This window comes from Populus euphratica, unplaced genomic scaffold (assembly GCF_000495115.2).
Source record: "Populus euphratica unplaced genomic scaffold, PopEup_1.0 scaffold10.1, whole genome shotgun sequence".
NCBI classification, from domain to species: Eukaryota; Viridiplantae; Streptophyta; class Magnoliopsida; order Malpighiales; family Salicaceae; genus Populus; species Populus euphratica.
In genome coordinates, this window is record NW_011499856.1 from 544,317 (window position 1) to 568,955 (window position 24,639).

General features: G+C 31.1%; 2 protein-coding genes and 1 pseudogene across 2 annotated transcripts; 1 reads left to right on the plus strand and 2 right to left on the minus strand.

Annotated features, from left to right (window-relative positions):
• Positions 1 to 994: 994 nt before the first annotated feature.
• Positions 995 to 7,907, minus strand: LOC105123248 (solute carrier family 25 member 44-like). Its single transcript, XM_011022761.1, has 6 exons — positions 7,626 to 7,907; positions 6,638 to 7,019; positions 6,051 to 6,247; positions 5,326 to 5,470; positions 4,050 to 4,203; positions 995 to 1,915 (listed from the first exon to the last, which is right to left on the minus strand). Exons 1-6 carry the CDS (start codon positions 7,670 to 7,672, stop codon positions 1,890 to 1,892), a joined length of 951 nt encoding a protein of 316 aa, XP_011021063.1. The 5' UTR covers positions 7,673 to 7,907; the 3' UTR covers positions 995 to 1,889.
• Positions 7,908 to 14,352: 6,445 nt separating this feature from the next.
• LOC105123250 (COBRA-like protein 1) lies at positions 14,353 to 17,279 on the plus strand. Its single transcript, XM_011022762.1, has 6 exons — positions 14,353 to 14,456; positions 15,125 to 15,204; positions 15,634 to 16,090; positions 16,349 to 16,505; positions 16,591 to 16,853; positions 16,981 to 17,279. The coding sequence occupies exons 1-6, from the start codon at positions 14,387 to 14,389 to the stop codon at positions 17,187 to 17,189; spliced, it is 1,236 nt and encodes a 411-aa protein (XP_011021064.1). The 5' UTR covers positions 14,353 to 14,386; the 3' UTR covers positions 17,190 to 17,279.
• On the minus strand, positions 17,267 to 23,292 carry LOC105123249 (COBRA-like protein 4; annotated as a pseudogene).
• Between the last annotated feature and the right edge of the window lie 1,347 nt (positions 23,293 to 24,639).

Sequence of the window (24,639 nt, forward strand, 5' to 3'; positions counted from 1 at the left end):
CCCAGTTAAAAAGAACTATTTCACATAAACATTATTCTTTTTAATGGTTTAAATTAGTGTCAACAACATGATTCTCTCTTTACTACTGAAATCCAACGACCTCTCTCTCCTCTCTCAACCAGGATCTAAAAATTAACAAAAATAAATTTTTATACCGAAATTAAATTGAAAAATATTAAGATGTTAAAATTGTATAATCTTTATTTTTTTTAAATTCAAGGACCAAAGTGCATCATTTTCAAAACTTAAAGTACACCACCATATTTTACACCTTTTTCATTTAGATCCCTCTTCCTTCAATCACTTTTTCATAAAAATAAAAAAAAAATTAATTGGTTTTTAATTAAAACTAAATTACCAAAAACCAAATTAAAAAATAAAAACTTTTGTAGTCCATCTACAATAACATGTGAGAAAATAAATAGCATGAAAACTTGTATTTTTAGTTTTGTATAGGCTTTGTTAAAAACACAACTCAAACTGCGTTCCATGAAATTTAAAAAAAAAAATACTTCAAATTATTTTTTATATATTTTTAGATATTTTGATATATTTATATCTAAAATAATTTTAAAAAAATAAAAAATATATATTATTTTTATATATTTCTAAACAAAAAAATATTTTAAACCACAACCACTATTACATTCTTCAACACATCTTAATAATGTTGTAGTTAGTTTCACTCCAATGAAACAAGAGGAGAAGAAAATGTGCAGATTGTTTCAATCTTTCGACCCAAAACGTGAGAACATTTCCAAGAATGAATCCCAAATCTCATTATCCACTCGTGTTCATTGCTCCGTGAAATAAGACGAATATATCAATATGGATGATATGCACTACCTTCTGACATTAAGTACAAAAATCACACTGCGATTCTTCAAAATCCCAGCACAAGAACTGTTTGCTGCAACACAATCCAACATCACCATCTAATTATGCAAGCTGGGATTATCCATTTATGTTCATTGCTCCCTGAAATGAGACGAACATATCAATATGGATGATATGCATTACCTTCTGGCATTAAGTACAAAAATCTCACCGCGATTCTTCAGAATCCCAGCACAAGAACTGTTTGCTGCAACACAATCCAACATCACCATCTAATTAGCCAGTAAGAATTATGCAAGCAGATGCACGGCATGCGAACTGCTGCAAATAACACCTTCACTAAACAAAAGCATCTTTGTCTAGCTTTCACTCCGAGGAAGCCTGATGTATAATGCTTTCACCATTAAGAGCAATTTTCAGTAGTTGCTTTTTCTCATTGCTGATATTGCAGTAATGAGTGCTTGAATCACCGAAACCAAAACAACCACCTTTTTGAACAACCTGCAACTTTTGCATGTAACTAGGGAATCATGTATTGGAATGAGTTCCAAAGAGTAATCAAACCTTATTATTGAAAAGAGATTTCATTCAGGTATACAACTGTTTCTGCCAAAGCTCGCAACTCTGTGGTCTTCAGATACTACACTAAAATTTCTCAGTTCAAAATGGAAAAATCACAATATAATTGCAACGAATAAAATATTTTGCTACAAGAATACACTAGCTATGCAAAATGAAAAATGGATATACCAGTGGAGCATTTAACTGACTCATTTATCCTAACCTTGCGTTCCTAGGAAGAGTAAAAGAATCGGTGCTTAGAATCTCAGGCGGATTAGAAAGTCTTAAAAATTCTGTAACTAATCCAGATTCAATAGGAGGTTCGCTCCTCAGTGGTGGTAATGCCAAAGGCTAGACCAACAATATTGTATCATGGTTGGGAATACAAGAAAAAATTCTTCTGCATGTGTAAAAAAGCCATCTCCAAAGATAACTTGATCAAGCCACCTTCAGAATCAAATCTCTACCATTGATCAATAGCAGGTTCACATCTATTCATCCTTTGCACACAACCGCTCTGAATGGAGAAAAGAAAGGAATTCTCAAACTTAGCATATTGCAGACATACAAATAGATAGCAATTGCTTGAAAAACATCTTGCATAGAAAAACAAATGCAATCAACAAGCAAAATAATAATACCAGCAAGAATAAACATTGTCAAGTTGACATGTGGTCTGATCGTAGATAGTAGGTCCTATATAAGACTAACTAAAAAAATTTATATAATCAAAGCCTTGAAAAATGAACTATGGTCATTACCATTGAAGTTTCAAAAACAGGAGAGGCTTCGGTCAAATATCAGTAAATTGTTGGCTGACCATCCAAGTACCTTATAGCTCTCAGCCAATAAAAATCTCAATCCCTAAAAAAGTATCTCAAAATGATGCTATAATAACTGTGTACTCTGATATTCCCTTACTTTAAACTACACAGGTGTCACCATAGATGAACAAAGAACTTTGTGACTTCAATAAATAAGCAAAAACATGAGGAAAGCCAGATGTTAACTATAAATTAATACTTCCTCAAGCCCATAATAAGTGTACTTTGGACATCAAAGAATTTATTTAAAAAAATGCAAAAACTTCAGCCATAGCCAGTCATTACATACATGATTTTAACGGATCTAAGCATTATTTAGCCCAAAGGCTATTCCAGTCATTAAAGCACTTTACCGGTGATGGTGAAACCAGTCACTTACATTACCTTTTTATGCAGCATAACATGATTTTTGTTTCACTTTCCTAGCCTTAACCAAACATGAGAAAAAATGTACAGATATTACTTGTGAGTGGAATTCCTCGTCGATTAGTAAACAAAAAAATCGATATGCTTATATATAAAACAGTTATGTGTCAAATTTTAAATAAAATTCCCAGCCAAAAACCAGAAAACAAAAGGCTATATTTTACATTCTCTCCTCCAACTCACGAATTTGAAAAAGAGGTGGACACTAAGTAAAAGAGTGCTGGTATGGATGCAAAAGACAGAAATCCCAGACATTCCAAAGGTACTGCTAGTAAAAAGACAACATAGAAAACTATGAAGCTGATTGTGTTATTGAAAACAATAAAGGAGGACAAGTACTTTATTTCTTCCTAAGTGGACAACAACAATCTAATAAAGTTTGGTATGTTAATAGCACTTTCATTAAACCAGATGATATGTCTTCAGATTTAAAGATCATAGATGGAAAGTGTCTAGATATAAAAGTATGATTTTTTATATTCTAAAAGTTCAAGCAAAAAGTTATGTCTTTTCTAATTTGAAAAATGAATAAGGGAATGATTTTTTCACAGCATTCTAAGCCACCATTCATCTTTTAGGATTTGAACTAATTACATGAATTTCCAATCTGGAAATAATGTTCAGAAAGAGAAAAGGTAACATCATTTCATGAAGCACCAACACTAGACATTTTAACCGATGATCTAAGCTTCCAAATTCCAACAAGCATATTTTGACAGTATCTGAGGTAGTGCAGTGAAGCCTGAAATTGGTTCATGTATATAGAACACTGATTGCACCAAAATTTTACTTGAATAGTTTCTATAGTAAAATCTTTGTACAACTTATAGACACCTATTGACCAGTTTCATGATTCAGAGTTGCTCAAATATAGCAATGGAGCAATGTGGGAACCTCCAATGCTCCAGTTCAGCATCCAAGTAGTAGAGGACCACAGGCAAAACATATAATAAAAATCATTTTATTCATTCAGTCAATTAAGGCTTAATGGAATGAATGAATACTGTATGTTAATCTGACTGCAAATTCTAGTTAGTCAGTATCTAAATGAGTGACAATACATTTTAAAAAACAAGGCTCTCAGTCACATTAAAACAGAAAAAATGAAGGTAAACCCATTTCATTCTTCCAGTTCAAATTATGTCAAATCAAATGGATTCCAAAAAGCAATTAACAGGTGAAAAAAAAAAAAAAGAGTGCAGATACAAGGTTTAGGGGGTTCCAAAAGGCACTAATCGGACAAGGAGGAAAATAAGAGGTAGATTCTGAAATGCAGTCAGGGACTTGCAAACCACATTGTTCTTTGAAGCCCCAAAATCACAAAGTAGCAATGTTAAGATTCTCAAATTAGTAATATCATTTTCTAAAAAAACAAATTGGTAAAAGAGAAGGAACCCATACTCAAATATTCATAAGCCAATATCATTGTGGTTCCCCATGCGGACATGCTGAAAAATCTAGGACCCAACCCTCTGTAGAAGCCTGTCCAACCATCATCCTTAATCAAGCTTTTAACAACTTGTCTTGCAGAGCTTCTTCTTTCAAGACTCATCACCTAAAGAATAAAAACCACAAAGTTAGGAGAAACCATAATTAAAAAAAAATGAACTACAAACATACAAGATACAAGCTTCTTTTAAGGTTGGATTGCAAGAAAATCCCCATTAAATTCAGATTGCAGGATGGAAAATTCAGAAGGAAAAAAAAACCTTGTAGTTGTAAGCCTAAGCCCAAAAATTTATCATTGCACCAAGCAATGGCCTCCAAATTTACTTTTTTCACTTGACTTTTTCAAAAAATAATTCAGCATTTATTTCAGGAGCATTTATATGAGCAATATTTCTATTTTTAATGATGTTTTTCCATCAAGTTAAAGTAAAACAAGGCAGTGAGTTCCCAAAAATAGGCAAGGATTCTGAAGAAACGTAAACCCAATACAGAAAGCAGAACTGGAAAAAAAAATTAAAACTAAAACCAACCAAGTGAGCTGAATTGAAATATATTTAGAAAGAAAAAGAAGAAGAAGAAATCCTCATTTAGTTCAGAGGATGGAGAATTCAGAGGCAACCTTGTGGCTATTAGCCCAAGCTCAAAACTTTATCATTGCACAAAGGAATGGCCTCCAAATTTTCTTTTTACCACAGCACATTTTCAGAAAAAGACTTTAGCATTTATTTGAGGAGCAATCATATGAGCAATATTTTTTATGATATTTTCTACCAAGTTAAAATTAAAGCAAGGATGTAAACTTCCCAAAAGTAGAAAAGGGTTATAAAGAAAAATGGATCCCATAGCACAAGTGGAACTGGTAACAAATAAAAATTCTCATCTATTGCAAAATATATATATATATATATATATATATTTGCAAGTGGATGTACTAAAAGTACAAGGAAATATGAAAAAAATGAGGGTCATGGAGATGAGAAAGACGGCAGATAAATATTCAATTCAGCAAGCTATGGAGAAAATATTAAACATGAAATTGCATAGCCAACTGCCAAACCATCCAGCTGGAAACTAAAGCTCCATGTCTTTATGTTTGGTCGAGTATTTGAAGCTAAAACTCACTGTGATGCTTTGGTTATTCTTCTAGGAAGGTTAAATAGGCACTGGCTTACAGGTTGTGTGTACCCTTAAAACAATACAAAGGTTCAGCTTCGAGTAGGTAGAATACCTGTAAGCGAGTCTTAATTGTATCCAGAGGGGTTGTGATGCAGGAAGCTGTAGCTCCCGCAATAATTCCTCCGGTTGCCTGAACTAGCATTATAGTTGACTCACTAGGAGCAGCTCCCTCACGGTCAGTACCCTGGCCTAAAAGCCTGCCCAAAAGAATCAGATGATATATCACTGGGAAATTAGATCATGCAATTTCATTGGAAAAAGTTGACAATGCACAAGTTCATAAACATGATTTGATTACAGCCATTCAACCTTTAGAACCCTGAAACAGTCTGTTCTTACTTTCATACTTGCATGCATGCAGCATAGCCACTTGGTGTGCTCCAAACCCAATACTGAGCAACCATTATACAATCAACTCCATTCCTAACCTAACAATGCTTCCTGTCTATCTATAACCATTATCAGGATGCCTACGCCTCATTTAAAGTCAACTAACTACTAGAGACTTTTCACTGCAACTGAGAAACCCTCCTCAGGGTAGTGGAGGTCATTGATGATTGTGACAACTCAAATATGTTATAAGGAATAATGACTTCAGTTCAATCCATATCCTAATTCCCCAAACAAAAATTCTAAAGGCACATCATTATCTCTCGAATAAAGGACAGAAAAATGTTCAATAACTATTTCACCCAGGAGATTAAATTGATTGAGCTCTTTATAAATGTTGAAATAAATGGAAAAATAAGCAATGTCATCTCATGTCTCATGTCTCACCTCCAGATGACGCGTTGGCTTGAACCATAACTCGCCCACCATACAGCACTAGATGGTGAATAAGTCATGACTGATAGACCAAACCCCCTGTAAAATCCTCTGATGCCATCAGTCCTTATAATCTTGCGTGCAACATCCAGACCCCCATTATACTTCTCATGGCCAGAATATCCTTGTACCATCAACTTTTGGCTAATCTGAACAGAACCACTACAAAGAAATTCAGCATTTTTGTTACCTTTTTTTTCTCGGGGAAAAGGAAAAGAAAGTAGAGGATTTGTTAAGCATGTTGCAGATGTTGAATGCAAAACCTATTATGAAGTACTCATAAATTTTGTGCACCAGAGTTCATCTGATAATATGACAAACACTTCACTTAATGGGTTTTAATCAGACCCGTGACACATTTGAATTACATCCTAGTTTAAAATTTTAAGTTGTCTCCTACAGAACATAAAATTCAAACCTCGGCGACTACGTAAAATGCAAACCTCAATGATTAGATAAATAAAAGTCACTTGGATGCTTCTTTTTTTTTTTTCATTCTTACAATGGGATAAATACTAAAAAGAACAAGAATCACATACCACATCAATGGGAACAAAGACAGCTTGAGAACAAAGTGATGCTGACATGCCGGCAATACCATTTGCTAAGGCTGCTTGTGAAGGTTCAGAGAATTTAAATGGCTCAACCATCTTAAAAGCAGCTGCTTTTGTGGTCTCCAATGCGGTAAGAAAGATGATTCTGGTAGGAATTGCACCAGTGACGACAGTACCAAATCCTCTATAGAGACCAGGAACCCCATCTGTTTTCAGTATCCCTCTAATAACAGAAGATGCACTTTTCTCAACAGTATCCTTCGTAGCAACCTGAAGTCTAGTTTTTATTACAGACATGGGATACAGTGCCACTGTCACCCCAGTAAATACACCGGCTCCTGCAACATAAAACTTAGTCTTATCGAGCCTGCAAGATAACAGGTAGCGAAAATAAGCCAGTGACGATGCAAATTTAGGATTCAAATGAGATATAACGTAAAAAAAAAAAAAAAAAAAAAACCAACAACAACCTTCTCAAGTCTTGTATTTCCCATCACGAAAATATTCATTATAATCACAAACGCTCCTAAACCCAATTAAAGAAAAAGAAAAGGAAAGACATTCAAGTGACCTTACAATTCGTTTCAAAAATAAAAACAGAAACCACGCTCATCAAGCTGGTTTCTTGGATTCCTTAAATCATCCATAATAAATACACTACTGATGCAAAAACATGAATAAATATTGGTGCTTAAGCGAATGAAGCAAAAACCTCATGTGGATCTGTCTATTCCAAAGTATCCATTTACAATATATTTAAAACAACAACCAAAACAAATAAATTAAGAAACCCATCAACCATTTTGATGTAATTACTGTTACCCGAGTCAAAATTTCTACTTTTCCAAGAAATAATCATAAAAACCAAGCGTACAAGGATCTTCATTTTCCGGTTCAAAAAACAAGATAAAAAGACAATATGATAAATCCATGATAATATAAATGAGTGAAGGAGAAGAGAGAAGGGAATTACTTGTCCCAGTTGATCTCGGTGGTCTGTCCAAGCGATGATGCTGCCATTTTATTTGATTTGGTTGAATCTGAGGAGCTTTCAGAATATAACTCTACAAAATTAATAACCAAAAAATGGGAAAGGAAAGGAAATCAAGAACGCATTATTGTGTTTATTTTTCAAAGTTATAGCAAAAGATAATTCAATTCTTGAATTGAATTGGTAAAAGCTGAAGAACTGCTGCTACATAAAAAAAAATGAAAGAAAAAGAAAATAAAGAAAGAATAGTGGACTTTTCTTTTTTTTTTATTTATACTCTTTTTTATTTTATTATATTGCACTTATTTTCTTATTTAAAAAAAAAAACACTTGGAGCGCAAACAAAGAATGGTCTTGTTTTATTTTTTATTTTTTTATTTTCAATTAAGCCGACGCGGCTTTGTGATTGACCCGGAAATTAGGTTTGGTTTGGACTGTGAGCTGATTGGAAGAAGGTCAAATCATGTGGTTACAGGTTTCGTCCTGGGGCGGACCAATGCTGGCCCAGCATTTAGCATATGGATTTACCTCTTTTATCATTTAATATATTGAAAACATTTATGTGTATAAACAAAGGTATAATGAAAGCTTTTTAAAAAAAAAATTATAAATTTACTGAGTTTTTTAAATTAAAAAATTTATCCGAAAGTGACTTTTACTTTCCATAAGTAGTGTTTTATTATAAAATCTCTATAAAATTAGCTTTATATGTATTATTTTATAATATATAAAGTTTTAAAACTCGAACTAATATAATATTGAATCATAAGTTAAATGGATTGGTTTGAGTTTATTAAAAAAAAATTTCACTAGCTTTAAATCTTTTGGATGTAGCTTCATGTATAAAATCCAAGAATATAATTTTTTTTAAAAGAAAAGTTGTTATTATTTTTCTAATAAAACTCCAAAAGTTGTCCACTAATAATAAACACCACCTCTAATCCCCTCCCCTATGCCCTATCACCTGAGTTAAACTGATGACCACTATCCATAAAACCACCACACTACTTAAAAAGTTCCAATTTTCTTTCTCTCTTATCCTTCATCCTCAAAATTCATACTTGACTAACATGTATTAATGTCTTAATCTCTCTAATATACAACCATTATGATAAACACAACAAACTCATTTTTCCATTTTCTTTTTAGTCTTTTTTACTTTTCACCCTCAAAATCCTTCCTTTGTTGACATGCTTCAATTTTCACCATGAAAGCCTTTAATTCACACATGCACCCATGTTTACACCAATAAAAAATAAATTACCATCATCACCACAAGATTTAATCACCCTTTAAATAACTACTTAACAAACTCTCCTTGCACTGCAAATGTATCCATCCACCAACCCACGACATCTACCACCATAACCTAGCATGCATCTCTTTCTCTATTGCATGTTGAGAAGATTTTAAGACATGAGAAGAAGCTAAAGGAAAATAGACAATAACTAGCTTATCTTTTTACTTTATTTATTTATAAAACTTGGTGTGACTTGCAAGTTTTTTATGTGTGGCTTAAATTTCTCTATTTTTTTTAGCAATTGATATGGCTTTGTAGGTTAAAGAGTTTAGGTTTTTTGCCTTTATATTGCAAATGGTTTGACAATAAAAAGCTAAAATAATGATGTTTTACTTTTATATATATATATTTATAAACACTCAAGTCTCATTTGGGTTTACTAGGGTCGATCGGATTTTGTCATATTCAATTCCTAGTTAGTTTTTTCTTAAACCCAAGCCAGATTAAGTTTTAAAATTATGATAACATGACATAGCAATAATAATAAAAAAAATAAACTAAAGTAAAATATAGCTTGATCAGTAAATAATCTAGGGTTCATTTGTATTAATAACAAGATTTTTTAATGGAATTTAATCTTAAAATTTTAGTTTTAAACCAAAACTTATTTTGATAAAATCATGACATTTAAGTGATAATCGAAGTAAATGGATGTTAGATTATTAGTCCTTATATGATTTTCAATATATATATGCCTTTGTTTTGATCATATCTGGTCTAATTTGGAACCAGCATTACTGGGTTGGATTTTAGTGTTCTTCGTGTGTGTTTTTTCTATCTATTTGGTTCAAGAATTTTTCAGTCTTTTTGTGTGTTTTTTTATGTTTAATATGTTTTTTGTATTTGGCTTTGTTTTTTGTTTGTTTTGGGTCAAACTATAATTTTTTATTTGATTTATGGTCAAACTAAAATTTTAAAATCAACCTGGTTGGGAAAAAATTAGGCAAAAGAGTTAAGACCTTTTTGGTTTGTCATGTTTTTGTTAAAGATTTTTTTTCTTTAAAGGTGTGTTTAGCAAATACCATTTAAGTCTATTTTAATAATTTTATTACAAAGAAAAATAGGTTTTTGCCTAAAAAATAAAAAATAAAAACAAAATTCTTACATGTGACTAAAAACCTAAAGTTATTTAAGCACATTTCTTTGAAAAAATCTAAAATACTTTGGCATGTTTAAAAAAATTTATTACATGAATTTCCAACATGTTTGAAAAATAAAAACTGACTTATTTGACATAACCCTAGATAGACAGATAATTAAAAAACACAACATTACATTAGTTTACATCAAACAAATAAATAATGTAGCTTATTTTATATAAGGTATATTTAAAGTATTAATATCTTCTATTTACATAATCAATCCCCTTACTCATATTCTTAGACTAATTAGGAATTTTAGTGACTAAAATATTAAAAAATGACTCTAATTCTTTTTTTTTTCTACTGATAAAAGACAAGAACTCCTTGTCATTTCCACCCATATCATTCTGACAATCCCGATCTACGTAGATAATCGTTGTAACGTCGCACATGTGCAACACTTAATATAAAAAACTTATAGGTGTCCTTTGATATATTTGTGTTTCAATTTTAATCATCATTACTTTAATAGCTTTTTTTTGTTTCTTTTAGTCCTTTTGTGTGATTTAATTTTTTATTTTTCTAAGTTTATCCTTTAATATTTAGTTGGTTCATAATAATTGGGCTTCGTTATTTATCTATATGGGATGCTTCTAGTCTACTAGCCTAGATCACGGATTTAGGAAGCTAGCACAAGTTGAAATATTTTTTTATTTTATTTTTTCAATTTTATTATTTAAAAAAAATAAACGTTGTATCTCATGATTTAGATCAAAAGTTGTATCTCATGATCTAGATCAAAAGTTTGACGGGTTTATCCATATCAGCTCAACCTTAATTAATTGGATTACAAGTTTGTTGTACTAGCTTGAGTGGATTTATGCTAAATTTTTTATTTATTTTTATCTCATTTCATCATTTTGTACATATTCAGCTAACAATTGAGTTGCATCTCGAAAAAAGTTTTTTTCTTCTTTTTAATTTTTTCCCCTAGGTTATTGTATCCAAATTTTCTTTATTTAGTATATTTATTATTATTATCTCTTTTTTATTCTCTAATTAAAATAAAACTGACTTATTTAATATATCTAGTTTTATAATCTAAGTTATAGATTTTTTTTTATTCTTTAAAACAAGCTTGTGACATTATACCATAAGTTTTTTGTGATGGTTTCTATGGTGAGGCACAGGCCACATCTAATAACTTATACTAACAGAGGGAATCCTGAACTTAGACAAATATTCAAAGCCAACCATACCTTTTGATGGTACACAAAGCTTGTAAAGCCTAAACGGCAACCTTTGTTGCCTTAACGCTGTTTGGGTCGAGGCCCAAACAATGGCACCCATGTTATTTAAGCCCGGTCTAAATAAACTACATATCACACTTATATTTTATGACATTTTTTGCAAGTATAAAAATTTCATGCGGGCACCATATATTTTATTCAATGTTCAACGATACAAACACGAGCTATTTTGAATTATTTTCTATGCCATTTATATGTCTTTTTCATCATCGAAATTAATAATAATATTAGACACTACCTGATGATAAATATTAATATTTTCACTAATTAATTCTAATATTATTTTTCATGATTAAGATAAGCCAAAATGATTAATATCTATAAATATCTTAGATCATTAAAAAAAACAAAAAAAAAACTTAACATTTCTCAAATCAACAATTCCCTTTACATATATTTGCTTTCATAACTTAAACATGAGTTTTTTATTCCACAAAATACTTGTTTTTTCAAGTGAATTTTCACTACTAGTTAAGCCTAACAACTAGGTACAACTAGCAAGAAATAGGATTCAAACCCATGAAATACTTATAAGAATATTTTTTTGATTCCATCATTTTTATAAGTGTTTTTTAGACTAAGAGAAATATAAATACCATGTTATTAGCTACTAGTTTAGTTGTCAATTCAAAATTGCAAATAAAAAATAAAAAGATCATGAAAGATATGAAATAGAATGAAAGTAATATGGGTGGCCCATGATAGAATTTTTTGCATAAAAACATATAAAAAAACTAATATTCAAGAGAGTTAAATCTATAAATAAAACTAAAGAGCCAGTAACATCCGACTTAAAAGTAATATTTATAGTATTAATTATAATATCAATAATAATATTATTAATATAAATAATAATATTTTTAATATTAATAATAATATTAAACTTATCTGACCTATATTTTTTTACAGTTTTCTATCCATTAAAATTAAATTTATGGTTATTCTTCAATAATAATAATATTTTTTTAAAACATTAATAATAATAACAGCAACAACAACAACAATAAAAATAATATTAATGATTATAAACTTAGATATGACACCCTCTAGCCAGACCCCAGTTTTTGGCGTCTAATTCCCCTAATAATAATAATAATATATTAAACTTATTTGATCAAAGTTCTTATATTTTTTTAATCTCTTCAAATTAAATTTATGATTTTTCTTCAATAATAATACTAATATATTTTTAAATTTAATAATAATAAAAATAATACTAATAATCATAATAATAACAAGAATAACGACGACGATGACAAAAAGAACAATTTTTAATTTTACCTTTCAAATAAAATCAATGGTTTTTTAATAGTAATAATATTTTTTTTTTAAAATTTATTAATAATTATATTAATAATAGTAATACTAATGAAAATAATATTATTTATAATATTAATAATATTATTAAACATGTCTGACCGAAGTTCTTGTAATTTTTAATTTTACTCTTCAAATCAAATCTATGTTTATTTTTCAATATTAATAATATTTTTTAAAATTTATCAATTATTATATTAACAATATTTTTAATACAAATAATAATATTTTTAATAATAATAATAATATTAAATTTGCATAACTCAAATTTAAGTGAGTTTATTAGAACACTAGGCCTAAGAGCCTTATGTATGGCTGTAATAGTAAACTCAAGATCTTTGAATGTGAGTGGTTGCAAGTTCGTATTATGAAAATGTAATGATTAAATAAAAAAAATTAATATTAAAAAATAAAATTCAAAAAAAAAATTAATTGAAAAAGAATAAACAAAATAAAACATTATTCCAATAAATAGTGCTTTGCAATGAGGGGTACAACAAAATCTCCTTACAAGATTACAATAATCTAATAAAAAGTAATCAAAATAAATTATAAAGTTTAATTCTCAATTAAATCGATATTAAAAAATGAAATTAGAAGGAAAAAACTAATTAAAAAATAAATAAATCTGAATCAACTAGATTAACTTGTCAAACCTTAGATTCGTATTATAAAAATATAATAACTAAATAGAAAAAAATTGATAATAATAAACTAAATAAAACAAAAAAATTAATTAAAAAAAATTATATAACTAAACTGATGTTATAGTTAATGATAGTACAATATCCACAAATATAAATTTGACATTCGTTATATTTATTAAACGTTTTGGGCTACCGTTGACTTGATAAAGTCTTTAAAAAAATCAATATCATACCAAAAAAAAAGTTGAAGTCAATTTTTACATTGTTTTTCCCTTATTTTCAAACCCATAATTTTTAAATCTAGTAATTAACCCAATCTAAAAATTATCAAATATTGATAAGATCACTGAATCATTCCAGATCAATCCTAAATTATTAAAAAAAATAATTAAAGAGTTGCAGCCAATTTTTTAATCTAACCACCTAAAATTTTGACTTTCTTTAGTTTTTCTTAATCAAGCTCGGTTTCTTCACAATAAAAAAAGAATGTGATTTTTTTTTAATTCTATTTCACTTTATAAAATCATATCCAAATACATTAATGCAAAATAGTCTTATATGGCCAATATGTTCTTTATAAGTAAGTTTTAAAATATTAACATTTTTTATTTTACTTTATGAAAAGCCGACGTGGGCTAGAAAAGAGATGACATCGAGGAATTATCCAGCTTTGCCATAAACTTTAAAACTTCAATGGCTGTGTCCAAGTGGAGAAGAAGAGCCACAGTCACCTGTCTGCCTCTAAAAATTTCCGCAGAAGCACACCTTAACAACAGACTGAAATCAATAGCATGACTCTGCACCCCGCAAATTGAAGTCAACGTACCCAAAACTGAAGTATTCTAGTAATTTTCTAACATCGTAGTAATAAACAATTGTCATGCATCCCATTTTTATAATCAGTCAAGTTTGTAAAGGCTTGAACTAAGTTAATCAATCTGAATCAGTCAAGTATCAAAATTATGTTTTTTAGTCACCGAAATCAATGGCAATTAATTGCGTTTACTTCACTAAAACATAATAAATGGCTTAAAGGCCACTTTCTTTATTGTGTCTTGAACAAAACAAAGTACTTGTTTCTCCCATAATGAATTTCCTCTCAAAATCATCTGTTCTGCTTCTGTTTGTGCTTTGCTGCACCAGCTTCACTTCCACAGGTGTGCGAGATCTTCTCCTTTTCTTATGTTAAGACTTTAGTCTTTCCAATGATGGAGTCTTTAGCTATTACATTTGTTGTTTTTATGCCGATGGGGTTTTAGACTTCAGTCTATTCACAGATCTTGTTGCCTTGAAAGTATAATTATGTTGATGCTAATGGGTTTTCATTGGAGTCCTCAGCCTACTCTACAGCTTTTACCATGAATTCGAGTATTCTATTGGGACTTCGTCCTAGCATGATTATTAACTATGAACATACAGCTAACGGGCTTTCACTGCACCATCGAGCCTTTCCAGTTTTACGATCTAAAATCTTAATTTCTACCATGGATTCGAATTCTGTTTTTGGTTTCTTCATTTCAGTATGATTATTCATTGTGGAAATACAACTAAAAGGAGAATATCGGACTCTTTTGTATTCCCTTAGGTGGCGCAACATATGATATTATTTTCCTTCCACCTTTTATTTTCTTCTTTTCTGATGGTTTAAAGTTCCTGATAGATTAAAGATATGATATGATCACAATCTCATTTTAATTGCTAGCTACTACATGTTTTAAGCTCTCAGCCGTTCTCCCTATCAGTTTATGACGTGCCTTATTCCTTCATATAACTACTTTTGCTGCCATTGTCTCGTAACACAAGAAGCTGTTTATCAAATTTTCAGAAGCCTATGATCCTCTTGATCCAAATGGGAATATTACAATCAAATGGGACGTTGTGAACTGGACTTCTGATGGCTATGTAGTAAGTATCGATCACTGTACATATATATTCAATCGAATTCCAATTAGTATAGCAGGCAATGGATGCACTCTAAATTTGGTATTTTGGCTAGATTATGTAAAATATCCAGCTGCAGAAGGGTCTTTCAACTCCGTACTGGACAAGGTGTTTCTTGGGAGGTTATGATGCTATTGATTAATATAATCAGTCCTCCACCATGTGTATTTTTAACGACCATTTTACTTGAGGTCTTGAGAGTTTCTTGAGCCTGGTAGCTTCAATGGCTGTTTACAAGTTTTAGGGCAGTTCAAGTTTTCCAAAGCCACGAATCAATAATAATTTTGGTTATCTTTTCATTGCAGTAGTTTCATTTGCTAGCATCCGTTGAACCCGTAGTTTCTGTTGAGCATCTTATATCTTTGGTTTGCTAACATCTTCATGAATGGATAGGCTGTCGTCACAATCTACAACTACCAGCAGTATCGCCACATCGAAGCACCGGGTTGGTTATTAGGATGGACATGGGCAAATAATGAGGTAATATGGAGCATGTTTGGAGGCCAAACAACAGAGCAAGGAGATTGTTCAAGATTCAAAGGCAAAATTCCACGTTGCTGTAAGAAGAGTCCAACAGTTGTAGATTTATCGCCGAGAACTCCTCGCAACCAAAAGATTGCAAATTGCTGCAAAGGGGGATTAATCAGCTCGATGGTGCAAGATCCAGCTCATGCAGCAAGCTCATTCCAGCTCAGTGTGGGTTCAGCTGGAAATACCAACAAAACATTCAGGATACCCAAGAACATCACTCTGAATACACCAGGACCTGGTTATGCATGTGTTCCTGCAAAAATTGTTAGACCTACTAGATTTTTATCTGCAGATAAAAGGAGAATCACACAAGCTTTGAGTAAGAACAATAGTACTGAAGAGAGTAGAATTGCCTACATGCATTTTCTTTTTCTTTTTTCTTATATACAAAATATTAGTTGAACCCACAATTGTCTTATGCTTGATCTCTAAAATATATGCAATTCAATGAATTTTAGTTTGAAGAGCAAATTGGAAAAAATCACAAAACCAATGCCGGCCGGCCTGCCTCCCTCACTGATTTTAAACCTGCTTCCATGATAATGTTGGAATAACTTCTGAAAATTTTGTGTTGCAGTGACCTGGAATATTACATGCACATACTCACAATTCCTGACTCGCAAGGCTCCTACTTGCTGTGTCTCTCTCTCATATTTCAACAAGGCAATAGCTCCCTGCCCAACATCTTCTTGTGGCCGCGGAAAAAACAATACAGTTTCAAGGGGTTGTGTAGAGTAAGTTCCCTCCCTGGAATATGCTAGTTCTAGTTTCTTCGAGATATATTAAATTTACTATCACTGTACAATATCCTGTTTGCAGTCCAAAATCACCTCATGTTCCAGGCCAAAGGAACATCATCACGCCTCTTGTCCAATGCACGAGCCATATGTGCCCAATCAAAATTCAATGGCGTCTTAAGCTCAACTACAAGGATTACTGGAGAGTTACGATCACAATTACAAATTTGAATTATCATATGAACTATACACAATGGAACTTAATTGTTCAGCACCCCAATTTCGACAATTTGATGCAGGTTTTCGGCTCTAAATACAAAGCATTAACTTCTCTTTCAACTACTAGTAAGTCGCCTATCTCCCTGTGGTTAATCTTACATGCTTCAATTATTTATTATTGCATCTTTTTTATCACTGGAACGAAAGAAAAGGAGTTGATTCTCATCATATTGGAACTTTTCGGACACCACAGATGATACTGCCATGCTGTGGGGAATCAAGCACTACAACGGCGTGCTGATGCAAGCTGGTCGTTATGGTATAGTTCGTTTAGAGTTGCTTTTCCGAAAAGACAAGGCAACTTTTACTTCCAAGAAGGGCTGGGCCTTCCCTCACAGAATCTATTTCAATGGCGATAGTTGTGTCTTGCCTCCTCCGTATGCCCATCCCCTGGTTGCCTAGTGCAGGTTCGACCACCTTATTCCTCTCTCCTCGTTTACTCTAATAATGGCTTTCTTCAATTTCCTTTTTTGCACTGGTTTACTTACATAGACTCTCAAGGTTCACTACAAGACGTGGCAATCTGCCTAATCTGAGGGTGTATTGGAAGCCAATAATGGCGAAGACAATGGCTATATATATGGATGACATTCATCATTTCAATCGGTTGAATATGTTTTGTTATTAATTTTTTTTAAAATTAATATAAATACCCAGATCAGTTTGTTTGTGTATATTTTAATTAATTTTATAAATTTTAAAATTAATAATTATATAAGCTATAATGACCCTAAAAATCCCGAATTTATAACTATTAGAAAATAAATCTAAGAATTAAATCAACTAACCACCTGTTGTTTTGTTATTAATTATTTCAATGCTGAATGGCTTGTGCCCATGTAGTGTTTGTATTTGGCGGACGAATTCACTGGCATTTTTACTATATGCTATGAAACTTTAAACCATATAAAGGAGTCTGAATTTAAATGAGAATTCAATCATGAACATGGAAATTATATCAAAAGCATCCGATCTGTAGAAAAGACATTTTATGGCCATCAATCTTTCACAATCCTCCCCCTTCGTCTGTGACAGGCTATACGAACCTAAACTAGCCTGAGTAAGACTTTCAGTCTATTTTTGCTTATCCAGGACCTAGCCAGCATCGATCATTGAAGTCGAATTCGGAGCCAGAACTGCAGGCTTTTCGGGCTGGTCTTCAGCCTGAGAGCATTTTTAATAAAAAATGATATATTAAAGAGTCAAATAAAAAAAATAATTTTTTAAATAATATAAATATATCCTTTTAAATTATATGTATTGTAATAGTAAAAAGCTATTTAAAAAAATTATTTATATTTTAATATATTTCATGTTAAATTAATTTTAATATAATTATACAACTAATTTAGATATTTTATAAATAATATAATTATGATGTTATTAATTATATAATTAATATGATTAATTTATAAAAGTAATATAAAATTAATGAAGTAATATGAAAGTTAAAAAATATAATTTAAAATTAAATTTAAAATTTATTTATATGAATATTTTTAATTTTAAGTTTTATATGTTAAAAAATATAAGTTTTCACCTATCTTTGCTGCATTTGCTGGAGCCGTACTACTTCTGTCAATTATATAATTAATAGGCATGAATATATAATGAGATACTATTTAGTAGATAGGATTTATTCTAATTGGTCAACCTTTGTTAAGACAATCCCAAGACCATTAGGAACAAAGAGAAAATATTTTGCAAGCAAGCAAGAGTCTGTAAGAAAAGATGTGGAGTGGGCATTTAGGGTGCTCCAATCTCGTTTTGCAATTCTTTCTCAATCCTGTCCAATTCTTGTTTCTCTTAACTTTGTTGAATCATCATGGCTTGTTGTTCTAACATAATTTTCCTGTTTTGTTTCTTCTGATCTTCAATTTCAACTAGAGTATCCCTGAATTGTTGTAAGAGATCCGTTACAGTTACATCTCTAACTTTATCTTTTCCTTATCTACGTTTAAGTCGTTCCTTTACAGCCTTCTGACCGATTGGTCTATCTTGATAAATCAATGATTCACTATCTTCTCCTAAACTAACAAAATCAGGGGTAGATGGAATTGATGAAGTCGAACTTGCATTGACATGACCTTTTTGTTTCTTGTTTGACCTTTGATGTTGACTTGCACGCTCAAATTGCCATTTGAGTTCTTTTCTTAAGATAACCCAACAATGTTCTAGTTGAAATTGTTTGTCAACACAAGAAGCATACATTTGCCGAGCATCATTAATTTGGTAAAAAAATAAATTAATTAAATAATGTTAAAATATATGTTAAACAATTTAACATAGAAATGAATATTAACATTACTCTTGATTTTTCGGTCATTCCACTTTGCTGATGATTTTCAATTTGAGTAACAAATCCAACAAATTTACCGACTTCTCTATTTATTTCTTGACATCTACTTGAGATACTTATTTGTGAACGATTATTCAAGTTTCCTCCATTATCTACAAAGTAAGCATGTATGCGAGTCCAGAATTGTTTTGTTTGTTGTTCAACTTTAGTAATTGGATCCTTGCTTATATTTAGTCATGTATAGACAAGTAAACAATCCTCCTCTGGTGAGAAATTTTTACTTCTTTGTGATTTTTTTGCCGAATGAACATTTAAATTCGAGTATATTAAGTCATCAATTAATTGATTAGAATCACTTGGTTGAGAGAGAATATCTTCTGACTTACTCATAAGAAAGTTGGTAAAAGAGCTTGGAAAATTTGAATCCATCTACATTAAAAAAAAAAAACTCAAGTTAAAACCTTACAAGAGAGTGTAAAAAAAGCTCACATTCAATGTCTAGCAATTTTGTAGTTTTCATACATGCGAATTAATAATAAGCATTGCCTCTTACTTGTTCTAACATAACAATTTGATCATTTTTTGGAACTAAAAGAGAATTGATATATTAGTTTAATTGTATTTTCAAGAAAACAAAATATAATTGACCTCGAATTAAAACAGACAATCAAAAATAAATTTTAAATATGTAACTCTATTTTTTATCAATATCAACTACCATTATTAATTCCTCTCAATTTTATCAAAGATAACAATAGAAATAAAAATTGTCTTCCTTAACCCATATTAAAAATATAAAATAATAAAGAAATAAAACTCATCACAAATATTAAATTAACAACAAAAAGTCTAAAAAATCAAGAGATATAAAAAAGAAAATAGAAAAAGCTTTTAAACAAGCATACCTTTTAATTTTAGCTAATTAACACAACCGATGTTAATAATTAACCAGAGAATAATTGATTCTTGTTTTTTTAAATTTGAGAGAAGGATGAGACACAATACAAAAATTTAAAACTACAAGTTTTTTCTTCATGTATTTATAGAAAATTTCTTCTATATTTTAAAAAAAAAGTTGTTGGCCAACGGCTATAAAAATAGTTGTTGGCCAATAGCTATCATTTTGGCTATTTCTACAGTTAAATATAAAAATGACTGTTAAAGAAACAAATAGTCATTTTAGCTATTTGTTTAGCTCCTGAATTGGAATGCAAACAATAAAAAAATAAAAGATAAAAGATATTTAGCTTCTCATTTTACTGCTCAGTTGGAGCTCCTTTTATGAAAAGGTTTTTCAGCCGAAACTACGAAAATATTTGGATTTCATCATCAAATGAAGATGTTCAACTAACAATAAGGTTGTAATCTTCGTTAACGAACATGTTCACGAAGTAAGATGAATCTTCAAACTGTTTAAGTATGAGTAAACAATCGATTACGAGGTAAAAGGAAAACACTAAAAAATGGAAAAGAAGAAGATGGAAGATATAGATTAACATTTGTGTATTCTATAATTTCTTAATGAATTATATTAAATTAATAAAATAAAATAAACTCCATTAGTTTATTATTGTAGGGCTAGACTCATTATACTGTAAATTGTTACTCGGAAAAATCAAATGGCAATTTTATTTTCCCTCTTTTGTTCATTTTTCCAGATATTCGAACTTGTATACTCTGCATAGAATGGACAGTTTTGGCGGCATCGGTCTAATTATGTGTTTAGTATTATGATATAATTTTTTGCTTGAAAATGCTATTAAAAAGATTTTTTTTTTAATTTTTGATATAGTAAGAAAATAAAAACTACTAAAAAACATAAAAAACATAAAGTGAGCCTGGCTGGGCCAAAGGGCCCCGTTTTTATTCAAAGCTAATCCATTAACTACCGGGCTCTGTCTGGTCCATCTAACTGCTTGCCCCCATGAACATACACAATGGAACTTGGTTCTCATCATATTATACTTTCTTGACAGACGATAGGGCCATGTTATGGGAAGTGGAGCGCTACAATTACTTGTTGATGCAAGCTGGTAGTTCTGGTAATGTTCAGTCAGAGCTACTTTTCCAAAAAGACACCACAACTTTTACCTTTGAGAAGGGCTGGGCCTTCCCCTGTAGAATTTATTTCAATGGCGACAACTGTGTCATGCCTCCTCCGGATGCCTATCCATGGTTGCCTGATGCCAGTTTACGCCAGCTTACCTCACCTCTTATTTTAATGATATCTTTCTTCACTATGTTGTTTTCCTGTATGGGTCGACATGCATAGACTATAGGAGGTTCACTATAAGATGCTGTAACGAGTGGATCTGCGTGACCTGAGTATATTGGAAGCGGACTGTGGAAGCGAATTGAAAAGTTAGCGGGTATATGGGATGATATTCGGCATTTCAATGGCTTCGAGATGGTGCATTTTGTTTCACCGCACAAACGTTCATGGCTAATACGTTCGTGGATGAATTCGCTGCTACTTTGTCCCTTCTAGCTGCTGTATTGTTTGTAGTCCCTATGATATTAATCAATATTGTTTGTAGAATCTCAATGCTGCAACTACCTTCTAGCTAAATTTTTCTTGTTCTTTGGTATTTTACTTCATTCTTTTTAATCAACTGGTCGAACTCCTTTGATTTATTAAATTCTAATCTTGTTGAAACTACACAGAAGGCTGGCTCATCATGGCAGAGATGTTGTAGCTAATTTATGGTCCCATGAATTACAGGCAACTATTTGTGGATGATCTCATAGACCACCATATGCTCCATTTTTTTCATGACACAGCAATTTTGTTTGCTCAAAAATTTTGATGCTCTATTACTTCCACTGCATCAAACTCTAGAAATTATCAAACCTGTATGAACAGTAAAAATAATGTAGAAATCAAGAATTGTGGGGATCCATGAGCAGAATTTGGCTGGAATGGATATGCGTCGGGCGGGGGAAGCATGCACTCGTCGCCGTTGAAATAAACTTTCAGTGGAAATGCCCATCCCTGGTTGAATGTGAAAGTGTTCTGATCCTCCTGAAGAAGCACCTCAGATTGAAGATTTCCAAGCGGCCCTGCTTCCATTAATACATCATTGTAGTACTTCAAGCCATAGGACATCCATGTGTCATCTGCACATGACATAAAAGGAATTTTATATCAAGTTCTGTTTCTGATGCAATCTCATCCTTCTAGAAATGTAAGATTTCTTGATACTCATTGAGTCATAGGCAATGAGAGGTTTGTACTCAAAGCTAAAAACTTGTGTTACATTGCTGAGATTCGGATGCTGCACAGCGAGGGTCCAAGTCGAGTAGTTCTTCCTGTAGTTGAAACCTCTTATTGCGATCTTCACACTCCAGTACTCCTAATTCACCTTCACATGCCAGTGCACTCGAACCTGGCACATATGGTGTATGCATTGTGGCAAAGAGCTATTATCTTTCCGAGTTGTGTTTGCTACCTGCACTTGAAGAATTCTGAAATCGCTACTGCATCATCGTAATTCATTACATGACTAGGTTTCTCTAGTAAAAATCACTGATCTGGGATTCATTGAAGTCGGTCGGATGTAATGGAAATGCTGCATCACTTGCCACAAGTCACTGTTTTGGCAACCGCGAGCACAAGTTGGGCAGGGAATGAGTATCTGATTGTAGAAAGTTGAGAGAGACACCCAACAATTTAGGTTTCTTCATGCCATGAACTGTGAGTTGTTAGGAAATTGACATGCAAATTCGATAAGATAAAAGATAAAGAATCAGATAAAATAAAAAATGATATATAAGAATTTACGTGATTCACTCAAATTAGGCTATGTTCATAAGTAAATATAGAAGAATTTTACTAAGTAATGTGGGAATTACAACCTCTCTCTATTAATATGAGAAAAACTGAAATCTCTCTAATAATAGGAGAAAACACCTCATTTACTTTCTCATAAATTCTTCATAATTTTATGGGATTATTTTCCCTCTCTCACTCTTCTCTTCCTTTCTTATTTCTCTTTTGTATTTTTCTTGTGTTGTGTTTGAGGTAAAGATGCACTGCTATTTATAGACAAGTATCCTTGTCTTTGTCTTGCAAAAAACAAAAACAAGATAGGTGGCACCGAATTGATATCCATTATTTTTGAATTTCCAGCAGCAATTAATGCCTAACATTGTTAACTTTAATAATATTTAGCTGGCTTCACATAAATAAGTGCAGGTCACATTCCAAGTTAATGTATTGAAATTATTTTGTTGTTAAAACTTAAAAAAACTATATAAATTCCCTAACAAATCATTAATAATTAATGAGTTATCTGAAAAAGACCGAAATACCTCTACCCATAGCTTTCTTGTTTATTTGTTCAAAAAACACACTAATCATTACACTGTAATAATAAATAGTATAATCAGTGTGAGATTATAGTGTTTGCTAGAAGGTTTGTTCCGATTTAGTGCAGTTTAGTTTATTAAAATCTTGAAAGTAAAAAAATAATAATAATATATAGAAATAAATTTGAGACTAAATACTTATGACTTTAGTTTCTAAAAATACAAGTCACGTAATTTTTTATTTTTATTTTTACATTGAATAGATAAATATTATAATTTTATGAGTAAGTTACTTAATGAATAATGATCTTAAATTTCTATGGGACCAAAGATTATTACTAATATTATAATATTTGTTTCATGATAAAATTAAAATGTATAGTAATAAAATAAAATGTATTTATTAAGAACTAAAATATATAGTAATTAAATATATCAAATCCTGTTTGGCAAGTTAGATCTCCGAAATATATTATATATTATTTAAGAAAAAATAAATTTCATCAAATATGAGTTTTATTTTCATTAATCTTTCCTTCTTTTATTCCTATTTCATATTATTATTATTTAAAAAAACATAAAATTAATTATTTTAGACATTGAAATTATAGAGATATCAAGACACATAGTTGATAAGGTCATATTAATCATTACAAAGAATGGAGTGATAATGCAAACTAGGGCTTGGCCTAGCGGTGGAAGGGGCTTGTCTCCTTCCACTGCACCTGGGTTCGAGCCCTAGCGTGTATGCCTGTCACCCTCGTGGTGCCTTACATGCCTACTGGGTTTGCAGGGTATTCAGTGGGCCGTGAGGATTAGTCGTGGTGCGCACAAGCTAGCCCGGACACCCCACGTAAATAAAAAAAAAAAAAGAATGGAGTGATAACACAAGTTGTGAAGTGGGAATAACCACTCTTTAAAAAATAATAAATTTCAAATTTAATCTTCTTTACTCTTAAGAAAAAGTAAAAGTAAAATAATAGATAATTTCTAAATTTTGATTACTTTAGTTTTCAAAATACAATTCTCATATTTTATTTTATTTTATAAACTTACAGTTAAATTGGTAGATGTTGCACATTTTATGAATAAGTAAATAAATATATCACGATTCCTAATTTTTTTTGGATACCATTTACCACAAATATTATTTTATATACCAAGAAATTTATGGAACATATACAATAAATATTATTTTATGAAGTAATGATTCCACTACTAAAGGTATGTATTAGGAACTAAAAC

Excerpts from the sequence above, each read along its gene's own strand:
- LOC105123248 (XM_011022761.1), bottom strand. The coding sequence starts at position 7,672 with ATGGCAGCATCATCGCTTGGACAGACCACCGAGATCAACTGGGACAA. Across the intron at positions 7,020-7,625 it reads ACCGAGATCAACTGGGACAA|GCTCGATAAGACTAAGTTTT; the intron begins GTAATTCCCTTC and ends GTTATCTTGCAG. Across the intron at positions 1,916-4,049 it reads ATTGGCTTATGAATATTTGA|AGCGGTTGTGTGCAAAGGAT; the intron begins GTATGGGTTCCT and ends TTCTCCATTCAG.
- LOC105123250 (XM_011022762.1), top strand. The coding sequence starts at position 14,387 with ATGAATTTCCTCTCAAAATCATCTGTTCTGCTTCTGTTTGTGCTTTGC. Across the intron at positions 14,457-15,124 it reads CACCAGCTTCACTTCCACAG|AAGCCTATGATCCTCTTGAT; the intron begins GTGTGCGAGATC and ends TCAAATTTTCAG. Across the intron at positions 15,205-15,633 it reads GGACTTCTGATGGCTATGTA|GCTGTCGTCACAATCTACAA; the intron begins GTAAGTATCGAT and ends ATGAATGGATAG.